The 11,659-nt window shown below is 33.1% G+C and overlaps 2 protein-coding genes across 4 annotated transcripts in view; both read right to left on the minus strand.

The window, feature by feature from the left end:
* Positions 1-677, minus strand: part of LOC106468564 (glutamate receptor 1-like) — a 33,731-nt gene extending 33,054 nt beyond the window's left edge. Inside the window, exon 1 of the mRNA XM_022396898.1 lies at positions 252-677. Within this exon, the coding sequence (XP_022252606.1) occupies positions 252-336 (85 nt within the window). The 5' untranslated portion in view covers positions 337-677. The remainder of the gene's footprint in view (positions 1-251) is intronic.
* An 8,455-nt stretch (positions 678-9,132) lies between these two features.
* The window catches only part of LOC106468565 (F-box/LRR-repeat protein 2-like), an 18,108-nt gene continuing 15,581 nt past the window's right edge, over positions 9,133-11,659 (minus strand). For all 3 annotated transcript variants that reach the window (XM_022396899.1, XM_022396901.1, XM_022396902.1), the window contains 2 exons: positions 10,589-10,860; positions 9,133-10,500 (listed from right to left, as the gene is read on the minus strand). In XM_022396899.1, coding sequence (XP_022252607.1) covers positions 10,711-10,860 — 150 coding nt within the window. In that variant the 3' untranslated portion in view covers positions 9,133-10,500; positions 10,589-10,710. The remainder of the gene's footprint in view (positions 10,501-10,588; positions 10,861-11,659) is intronic.

The raw sequence follows: 11,659 nt of genomic DNA on the forward strand, positions 1-11,659 counted from the left end.
AAGCGGTTTGTAAGATAAATAACACAGACTTACCTATATGTGGACATCACCACCAGTGACAGAAGTCGGTTTGTAAGATAAATAACACAGACCTACCTATATGTGGACATCACCAGCAGTGAAAAAAGTCGGTTTGTAAGATAAATAACATAGACCTACCTATATGTGGACCTCACCACCAGTGAAACAAATCGGTTACTAAGATAAATAGCACAGACCTACCTATATGTGGATAAATAACACTCACTTACCTACTGGTATTTTACTCTGTTTCCCGAATACCTTCAAGTTTATAAACAACAAAATGGTGAAAATATAGATCAACTTTGGCGACATTTTTACAGCTTGTGGAGAATATCGTGCGAAAGTACAGTACTGGGGTCGACTCTCCTGTATTCTCTCCTCTCTGTTAAAACCACACAGTTCAAATGTTAATCTTATACAGCGACGAATAACCTTTCCCACCCCATCTGTCACTACTTACGCATGCGCTTTGAAAATGAAGGACTCCGGATATCAGTTTTTCCAAGGCTTAGTTGACCTTGCGCCGTTATATGAAACTGTGGGCTGATTATTTAGCACACAGAGCTAACACGTGCGTCTCATTTCCCCTTTTTGGTCGTCACTGTGTTCCGTGTGATCTGAAATAATTGAGGATAAAATCATCTTCAGACACTTCGTCTTGTTGAAATGAGGTCTTAAAAAGTTAATTTGTATAGATCTACTTTCAGTATTTATCACTAGGGGCGCCATTGAACTAAGAAGTTTTCTCTGGCACGCAAATAGATGGCGACTCTTGCCGACTTGATATTAGTATCGTTCTGCAGTTTATTTGTTTGTTTTTAATTATGCACAAAGCTACACAAGGGCTATCTGTGCTCTGCCCACCACTGGTATCGAAACCCGGTTTCTAGCGTTGTAAGTCCGCAGACATACCGCTGTGCCACTGGGGGGCTCGTTCTGCAGATGCCACATTTCAAAATAATAACTTGACATTTGCACAGTAAGTGGAAGAGGGATGGGGGTTGGGTGGTGTGTGAGAAGTCGTACTGTACAGGGGATAGTAAAAGTTGGTTGTAAACTAACCAGTAATCTGCTCAGGATGTATATATCTAAGTCCGTTCCTAAAATATATCTGTTTGTTTGTTTTTGAATTTCGCGCAAAGCTACACGAAGGCTATCTGCGCTAGCCGTCCCCAATTTAGCAGTGTAAGACTAGAGGGAAGGCAACTAGTCACCCACCACCAACTCTTGGGCTACTCTTTTATCAACGAATAGTGGGACTGGCCGTCACATTATAACGCCCCCACGGCTGAAAGGGCGAGCATGTTTGGTGGAAATATATATCTATAAATCGTTCCTAATTTCTCACGGCCAGTGACAACAATTCGAGAAATCAAAGTACTCTTGTTAAAACGTTTGAATGAAATGAACAATGAATTGGCATAATTATCGTTAATGATCTAGAATGTATAACGTGTAAATTCATCAAACTATAACTCACTAATTTCTGATATTTGTTTAATTTATGAAGTTTGGTTCGTTAATTAAATAACTGATGATATACCTAAAATTTCAAGTTTCTATATTATTTGCTATATAATAAATGACACTAAATTCTGTTAGAAAGTACAGCTGAACAGCGTCATCTAGTCTATTAAAGAACAGGGTTTAGTAGCAGAAGTAAAGAAAGGGAAACCGATACAACTGAGTGCAATGAAATTGTTATCGTTAGTTTTTGCTACTTGCATTTTCAGTGACAGTTTGAATTATTATATTTTGAAATATTTCATTTTTATATATTTTTGAAATAATTCTATTCATAATAGTTAATTTCGTGATTATGATTTAATTTAATTATCCAAAAATTTATGTAAGTAGTGATTATTTCTACTTTCAATGAGCTTATACTTCAAACCTTGTTTGCGTTTGGAAGATTATGCCAACTACTTGCGGTGAGACTGTTAGAGCCATTGGCCATTAGTTCAGTACATTTACAGCTGCTGACTTCACTATAGCACAATGCTAGTTAAGTATATCTACAGCTGCTGACTTTCCTATAATACAGTGTTAGTTCAGTACATCTACAGCTGCTGACTTCCCTATAATACAATGTTAGTTCAGTTCATCTACAGCTGCTGATTTCCCTATAATACAATCCTAGTTAAGTACATCTACAGCTGCTGACTTTCCTATAATACAATGTTAGTTCAGTACATCTACATCTGCTGACTTCCCTATAATACAATGTTAGTTCAGTTCATCTACAGCTGCTGATTTCCCTATAATACAATCCTAGTTAAGTACATCTACAGCTGCTGACTTTCCTATAATACAATGCTAGTTCAGTACATCTACAGCTGCTGATATTCCTATAATACAGTGTTAGTTCAGTACATCTACAGCTGCTGACTTTCCTATAATACAGTGTTAGTTCAGTACATCTACAGCTGCTGACTTTCCTATAATACAGTGTTAGTTCAGTACATCTACAGCTGCTGATTTCCCCGTAATACAATCCTAGTTAAGTACATCTACAGCTGCTGACTTCCCTGTAATACAATGTTAGTTCAGTACATCTACAGCTGCTGACTGAGACATTTAAGACATTTTTCTGCTCTACATTTGTCTAGTTTTCACTTTTTTCACGAGCGCGAAACGGCAGTGGTGACCAGGGTTGCCACGTTGCCCTTTTTATGGCCGAATTCCAGAAATTTGGCATTTTTCTACTGTGTTTGGCCATGAAGATTTAAGTTTGGCCTTTTTAAATATTTTGGTCAAAATTTTTTGAGTAAATTTTGGTCAGTTTTCCGTACAATTTTATTTTGTTCCTATATACCTCTACGAGACGAGGCGAGACGCTGTTTGTACACATACAACGTCGTACAAGACTACAAGCGTTGCATTATAAAGTAGTAGTAGAACGTTTCACATGTTGTGTCGTGTGTTTCAGTGCGGATATTGAATAAATTATATGAGTTCTATTTCTTAAATCTGATTACCCTTTATTTACTATGTCTCCTAAATGGAAACCGTATTATGATATTGTCAGGAAATACAATAAAGAGTAGGAAAAAAAGTTCCCATGGTTACGAAAAGAAAGTGACAAAAATGTACAATTTGTCAGTGCACTGTTACGTCTAAATTGTACAATTTTGCCCAACATGTAGCTTCTTCTAAACATAAAATATGATATTTTTGAAGTTAAATTTTTGTTTTATAGTAGTGTTTTGTATGGAGTTGATCTTTTTTAGCCATTAATTTGGCCATAAATCTCCCCAACCATCTGACAACCCTGGTGGTGACATCAATATACAAAAATAGATGTAACTACATGCAGTGGTGCTAAGACACTTGGTATACAACAACAGATGAAAGTTATATCCCCTACATCTGTTGATATTTTAAGATGTTATGATTGAGTTATCTTGATGTTTAATGAATAATTATTGTTGCTGATAAAATATTATATATGCAGAGACTATTTATATGCAAGCTTGCTTAAATAGCAGCTGCTTTCCATCAAACCCACCGCTGGACATACTTTTCGGAACTTATATTTTATTTGTTATAAGAGCAGTGTCTAAATACAGTGGGATACAAACTAGTCATATCATGAAAAACAATTTTTTTAGAAATAGTTACAACATAGATAAAGTACTAAAAAGTTAAGAAACTCGGTAATTTACGCAAACTGATCCCCACCTTACATAATAGAGTAGTAGTTGTATCATTGTAGTTGACGGTTTTGTTAATGGAAGCATTCTATGTAAGTATATAATATTCGTGAATACCCCTATTATTCATGTGACATTTTACTACTGTAAAATTCGACGTTGTAATTCTTACATGTTAAAATTTTGTATTTCAATACAAACATTGTTTTCTATCACTACTATTAACTCAGTTGCATCTTGACGTAAAATGGAATAATGTGAGCGAAGCCACGACATTAATGACGCAATAAATAATCAATGTAGTGAAAGAACACACACACATCTGTATATAGCTAGCAGGGGTGTGTTTGAAAATGACAGAAAAATCTACTTGTCCTTCTTAAAACTACTCGTCCCTTCACAGTCTCACAAAACACCAACACAAATCGAATATAACTTTAGGATTTTGTTTTTTAATAATACTTTTTCTTTCTTTTTTAGGTGTATACGCTGTCATCATACGTTTCTGTTGTCGTGAAAGTTGTTTTCTTTACCACAAAGTTTCCCTGTGGGACAGAGGTCAATCTACGGACTTTTGAAGCTAAAATCCGGGGTTTGATTCCCCATGGTTGACACAGCAGATAGCCCTGTGAGGCTTTGCTGTAAAACAAACAAAACAGACTTGGTCATATCTTACGTATTAGAATAGTTTTTTAGATTATTTACATTTAGCAGAATGCTGTATGTTCCATCTTAATTTCCATCAGTTTTTCTTTCTTATTTCTTCCATGCAACTTCACGTGCTGGAATACAGTTAGACACAACGTTATCAATGCTAGCATAATTCCTCACACGTATTGTATAGACAGTACACGTAACTTAATGTCACCTGTCAAGTCCTTTAGTCAGGGAATTTATTTCAAAAACTTGTGTGATAAAGTGTTTTAATTAAAGATTCGTATTTACACCATATTCACGGGTCGAGTTAACGCAGAATTCTGCGAAATATACAAGGGAAATTTTAATAAAACACAAAAAGTAAGAGCACTACTTATAATTTCATCGCTACCCGATTAGTTGGATTTAGTGTTATTAGAGTAGTCCAAGAGCTGACGATGGGTAATGTTGACTAGATGCCTTCCTTCAACAGCTTTGCAACAAACAATAGGTATCGTGGAACGTCTTAAAATGTGTTATAACATTTCAGCAACATATAGTTCAACGTACACAACTTTGGGATGTGCGTCATTACATAGGGACCAATAAACAACCTTAAAAACAACATAGTTTAATATGAAATGTATTTTCTTTATGTTTTTAGGCTCAAGTAGGAAGTATTAGTTAGAATGATTACTTTGCCTTTTGTTTTATTGGTTGATGCTTTAATATCCGGCGTTTCTCATTAAGCGTAATAAAAATGGCAGCAATAGAATAACGCTTTAGCAGCAGCATTAGATCCTTTTTAGACTAATTCTAAGTACATGTGTACAAAAAAGAAATTTCTTAGGTTACTTATCAAGGAAGCAACATCATCAGAATTTCGTAATTAGATCGTTTTTAGGCTAATTCTAAGTAGTCATGTGTACAGGAAGAAACTGTGTTTCTTAAGTTAGTTATCAAGGGAGCAACATCATCAGAATTTCGTAATTAGATCCTTTTTAGGCTACTTTTAAGTAGTCATGTGTACAGGAAGAAACTGTGTTTCTCAGGTTAGTTATAAAGGGAGCAACATCATCAGAATTTCGTAATTAGATCCTTTTTAGGCTAATTCTAAGTAGTCATGTGTACAGAAAGAAACTGTGTTTCTCAGGTTAGTTATCAAGGGAGCAACATCATCAGAATTTCGTAATTAAATCCTTTTTACGCTAATTTTAAGTAGTTATGTGTACAGAAAGAAACTGTGTTTCTTAGGTTAGTTATCAAGGGAGCAACATCATCAGAATTTCGTAATTAGATCCTTTTTGGCCTAATTCTAAGTAGTCGTGTACAGAAAGAAAATGTGTTTCTCAGGTTAGTTATCAAGGGAGCAACATCATCAGAATTTCGTAATTAGATCCTTTTTAGGCTAATTTTAAGTAGTCACGTGCACAGAAAGAAACTGTATTTCTTAAGTTAGTTATCAAGGTAGCAGCATCATCAGAATTTCGTAATTAGATCCTTTTTGGCCTAATTCTAAGTAGTCGTGTACAGAAAGAAACTGTGTTTCTCAGGTTAGTTATCAAGGGAGCAACATCATCAGAATTTCGTAATTAGTTTTTATTTTATTAAAAGCCACCATATTCTATCCTTCGTGAAGTTTAATAAAATTTCATTTAATTACTTGCATGTTTATTGAATATTTAAAGTTTCCTTATATTTTCTTTTTGATTCTGAAAAAGTATAGCCCTCGAGCTTCTGGATCTTTTGAATTTTTCTGGTGTTCCTTTCTGCTTATTAAATTATACGTAACATACCGGTCTAACTAGATTATATACTGTGGTAAAATAAAAACTTACACTGATTTATAACCACTTCTAGTCGGTTCATTATGTAGCATTGGCTTCATTAATTTGTAAGCTACTTTTATACTTCTGATGTATATATTTAACGTACATAAGTTATTAGTAAGTTTAAAATTACAATTTTAATTATTGTTCCCTGGTAGGTCAGCGATAAGCTTACTGACATGCAAGTTAAAATCCAAGATACGATCCCAGACAGAGTGCATATAGCCGCCCATTGTGTAGTTGTAAAACTAAGAAAATAACATGAAATTATGACAGTAATAAGTTACACCTATTTTTGAGAGATGTGCAACCGTTTGGCTGTAAACAAATTTAACACATAGACAGTTCATAATTTCTACTGTATTTCCTATCCGAATCTGTTTGGGATTTTTTTTTATTTCTAAACGCAGAAACACTATAATGTGTTACAAACCTACCAACTGAAAGACTGGCGTAGTTAACTTGCAGGCCCTGGCCAGAAAATGACAGATGAAGTGTTATTTTTCTCTAAATCAAATGCTTATTTCAGCAAGTAGGTTTGTTAATCATGCTTATGTCAGAAAGTAGGTTTGTTAATCATACTTATGTCACAAAGTAGATTTGTTAATCATACTTATGTCACAAAGTAGGTTTGTTAGTCATGCTTATGTTAGCAAGTAGGTTTGTTAATCATGCTTATGTCAGAAAGTAGGTTTGTTAATCATACTTATGTCACAAAGTAGGTTTGTTAATCATACTTATGTTAGCAAGTAGGTTTTTAGTCATGCTTATGTCAGAAAGTAGGTTTGTTAATCATACTTATGTCACAAAGTAGGTTTGTTAATCATACTTATGTCACAAAGTAGGTTTATTAATCATACTTATGTCACAAAGTAGGTTTGTTAATCATGCTTATGTCAGAAAGTAGGTTTGTTAAATCATGCTTATGTTAGCAAGTAGGTTTGTTAATCATACTTATGTCACAAAGTAGGTTTGTTAGTCATGCTAATGTTAGCAAGTAGGTTTTTTAGTCATGCTTATGTTAGCAAGTAGGTTTGTTAACCATACTTGTCACAAAGTAGGTTTGTTAGTCATGCTTATGTTAGCAAGTAGGTTTTTTAGTCATGCTTATGTTAGCAAGTAGGCTTGTTAGTCATGCTTATGTTAGCAAGTAGGTTTGATAATCATGCTTATGTTAGCAAGTAGGTTTGTTAATCATGCTTATGTTAGCAAGTAGGTTTTTAGTCATGCTTATGTTAGCAAGTAGGTTTGATAATCATGCTTATGTTAGCAAGTAGGTTTGATAAATTATGCTTATGTTAGCAGGTTTGTTAAATTTGGAGGTGTGAGAAACACCATACGAAACTACTACCCACAGCTCCAGATCCTCACATTGGCTGTAAACTAAGATCATTAAAAAGAGTGGGAATATTCAACGGCACCTTTTATGTTCACATGGGCTGACTGGCCAGGTCAGAGACCCTTAGGGCTTAGATATAGCCAAATCTAATTTTGAAATACTGACCACAAATAGTGGGATTGACTGTCATTTTTATAATACACCCACAGCTATATTTCAAAGTTTGGACCCTAGGCCACTCTTGACTCAATATCTTTTCAAATTTCAATTAACTTCTATGGTGTTAAAGAATACTAGATACTGTACACATATGGAACACATACAATTTATAAAGAAAAACTATTAAAAACACATTTAACCAAAATTAAGGTGGCATCTTCTGGTATATTACACACACTACGTGTTTAAATACACAATCCTGGTGACATTATGTGCGAAACACTAATTATTCAACCTCCCTGTATAATTTTAATAACAACTAAATTTCACTGGTGGTATCATTAAAGTATTGACACTCGTGATGAGGCTCTCTTCTAGAAGTAACCTTTCACACTACAATCTGTACTACAACAGCACTTGATACCGGTTTAATATTCTCAGGGGTAGTCAACATTGTTGATTAGAAGACATAATGAATACTTTTTATAATAAGAGGAAACATTGTTACTTATATCTTTACCTTATGCTACCCAAACTTACTTTCAAGAAAATACCACTAAAAATGCAATGTTCTTGGATACATTGAAGACAAAACATGAGGTATGTAATGGAAAGCTTTATTCAAGGAATGACAGCTATTAGAAAAACAATATCTTATAGCAATGAATTTTAACGGCACTTTACAGACAGAAAATTCCACAGAACATTTCAAATCAAATGGCTACAGATTTTAACTAAAATACATCACTTGTAAATCCTTTATATACACACGTATAAAAATCTCAAAGCCGTGGCTTCTGTTGATAATAGAAAAGAATATACAAGTGGAAATTCAAGAAAATATGTAGTGAAGCTCAGCTGTCATCTTTAGAACATTGTTTATTAGAAAAATAAAAACATTATATTTATAACTTAAATAAAGATATATCAGTTTAGTTAGCAATGGCCACAAAAATACATCCATAATGATGTTGAAACTCAGAAAGCTGTGATAATTTCATCATTCATAAACTGTAATTTAATAAAACAAAGGGTACTATTTTTGCTTTGGACAATCACACTGTACCTGTAATTAAATTAATTCATTGTAATTTTAATCAAAGGAACCATCAGTTTTGTTAATAATCATAATAATGCATTACTAATTAATTCTAATTATATTAATGGAAAAAATATTTTGTTAAGCACCATCAGGCTGAAGCAAAAGTTAATTTATTGTAAATTTTGTGACAATGACAATGTTTATCCATGACTATCACACTGTACTATTAACTGATCATGATCTGTATAACAGTAACAATGCTTATGTTCACGACTATCACACTGTACTTTTAACTGATCATAATCTGTATAACAGTAACAATGTTTATGTTCATGACTATCACACTAATTTTAACTGATCATGATCTGTATAACAGTAACAATGCTTATGTTCATGACTATCACACTAATTTTAACTGATCATGATCATTGTTACTGTTATACAGTTTATGTTCATGACCATCATAATGTACTTTTAAGTGATCATGATCTGTATAACAGTAACAGTGTTTATGTTCACGACCATCACCCTGTACTTTTAACTAATCATGATTTGTATAACAGTAACAGTGTTTATGTTCATGACCATCACCCTGTACTTTTAACTGATCATGATTTGTATAACAGTAACAGTGTTTATGTTCATGACCATCACACTGTACTTTTAACTAATCATGATTTGTATAACAGTAACAGTGTTTATGTTCATGACCATCACACTGTACTTTTAACTGATCATGATTTGTATAACAGTAACTGTTTATGTTCATGACCATCATACTGTACTTTTAACTGATCATGATTTGTATAACAGTAACAGTGTTTATGTTCATGACCATCACACTGTACTTGTGATTTCTGTGATAGCAATAATGATTGTATTCGTGACCATTAGAATGTACTATTAATCAGTTCATTGTAAACTGCAACCACTGATGTGTTAAGGGATAAAGACAGTATCAATTGTTAAGAGTGAACAACAAACACAGCTTTGACTTATTGTAAGTAACTACAGACCAGCTCATTATTGTTCACTGCATCACTTAAACAATGGTTTGTATATACATTTTTCAATCATTGTTTACTCTAGGTCACAACCAACACTGATCTTGTTTATTTTCAAAACTACAACTGCCATTGAAAGCAAGAACAGCAATACCTTTATTATGTTAACTCAACAACTTTGTCTCAGCCAACTGACACAATACCTTTTTCTTAGTACTGCATAACTGGTGGCAAACTTGACAGTCATAACTTGCTCTCGTTGCAATTTTAAAGACAGCAGTAATTAAAATTAGCGAAGGATCATAAGACTGTACCAATGATTAATACCTAGTACTTTTAGTGACAGTGTTTCAGGGCCAAAGATTCCATTATTTTTAAATTTATTAAAAGCAACAACAACTATTTTGTTTTTAAGTTTTAACAGGTACAATATATAATTCATTGTACTTTTAGTGACTGAAACACCTCTTTTTTTATGAATCATCACATTCTTATAAAATTAATCTATTGTTACTTTATCATGATCAAACAATCAGTCTTTTTTTAAGCACCATAACAATTTACTTGAAGTTATTTTTGATAAAAGCAACAATCACATTTTCAATTTAAAAGTAAAATAATTTGCATCAAAAGGAGTAACAAAGGGTAAAAATATTTCATATGCATATTAAACTGACACACTTCTTCCACAACCAGCTCATGTTCTTGTGTAAACCAAACAGTGATCTACTAAATGTTTTACACCACACATACTAAACCCACACGTTTCTCCTTCCATGACCAGCTCATGTCCTTGTGTAAACCAAACAGTGATCTACTAAAGAAACGTGTGGGTTTAGTATGTGTGGTGTAAAACATCACTGTTTGGTTTACACAAGGACGTGAGCTAGTCGTGGAAGGACCTATATGTAATTCTTTCCATGGCAAACTGCTTTTTTTTTGTACAAATTTGATTACCTTAAAGAATGACCAACTGATGAACTCCAGGTCACTAAATAAAAAAAGTTATATTAACTTGTATCCACTATGGAGAAACTGGAGAAGGCTGTACACTGTCTTCATGTTCAGATTCACTAGACGACAATGATGATGGCTCCACCACCTCTCCGTAGTAGTTGATCACCTTTAAATATGGCATCACCTTCACCAATTCTGTCAGTATGGCATCAATGATCTGAAATTAATATGAAGATTAGTTAAAGAAGAAATCTTTTCAAAAGCTGTTTTAATTTGACATGAATATTTAGAATAGAATCTTGTTCAAGACAACTTGTTTGCAAAGTTCAACATTTTAAAAAATTACTATATTATTCTGGAATATATATCAAGATTAAAGAACAATATTTTTAAATTCTAATTTTATTATTCTAAAATTAATATATAAATATATTTATAAAGAAAATTATTCTTTAAAATGCTTTCTATTAGGCCAAAATAAATACAAAGGTTGCACTGGTTAAGAAGAAAATTTTGAAAACTTTTTTTTTTATTAACACTAAATTTTTAATGGTTTCATAACAACACCAAGCATTTTGACTCAGATAATGTGAAAAACTTCAAAAAATTAAAAGAAATTAGTTATAATTTGATTATACATATATTTTACTACAATAAATGCTTTGTAATTTGATAATATTGCACCATTTTAACATGTGCAATAATGTTGATTTTGTAACTCAATAGAGTGCAATTTTCTTTTAGTTCTATTTATTTGTGTTTTTTACTAGAAATAGTTCAAAGTTGAAAGAAAATGATTACAATCATGTTTTGGAAGTAAAAATTATCATTGTTCCAGCAGTGATTTTTACAGCAACTAGGCATAGTAATCTAAGAATACATTATCAAAACCAACACGCAGCTGCTTGTGTCATAATGTGGTGTTCAGCAGTAGTATGTCTCTCCAACCCACCACACTCCCCCTCTCTCTCTCTATGTATATGTGTGTGTGTGTGTATGTGTGTGTGTGTGTATGT

This window comes from Limulus polyphemus, unplaced genomic scaffold, assembly GCF_000517525.1.
Source record: "Limulus polyphemus unplaced genomic scaffold, Limulus_polyphemus-2.1.2 Scaffold3054, whole genome shotgun sequence".
In the NCBI taxonomy this organism is placed as follows: Eukaryota; Metazoa; Arthropoda; class Merostomata; order Xiphosura; family Limulidae; genus Limulus; species Limulus polyphemus.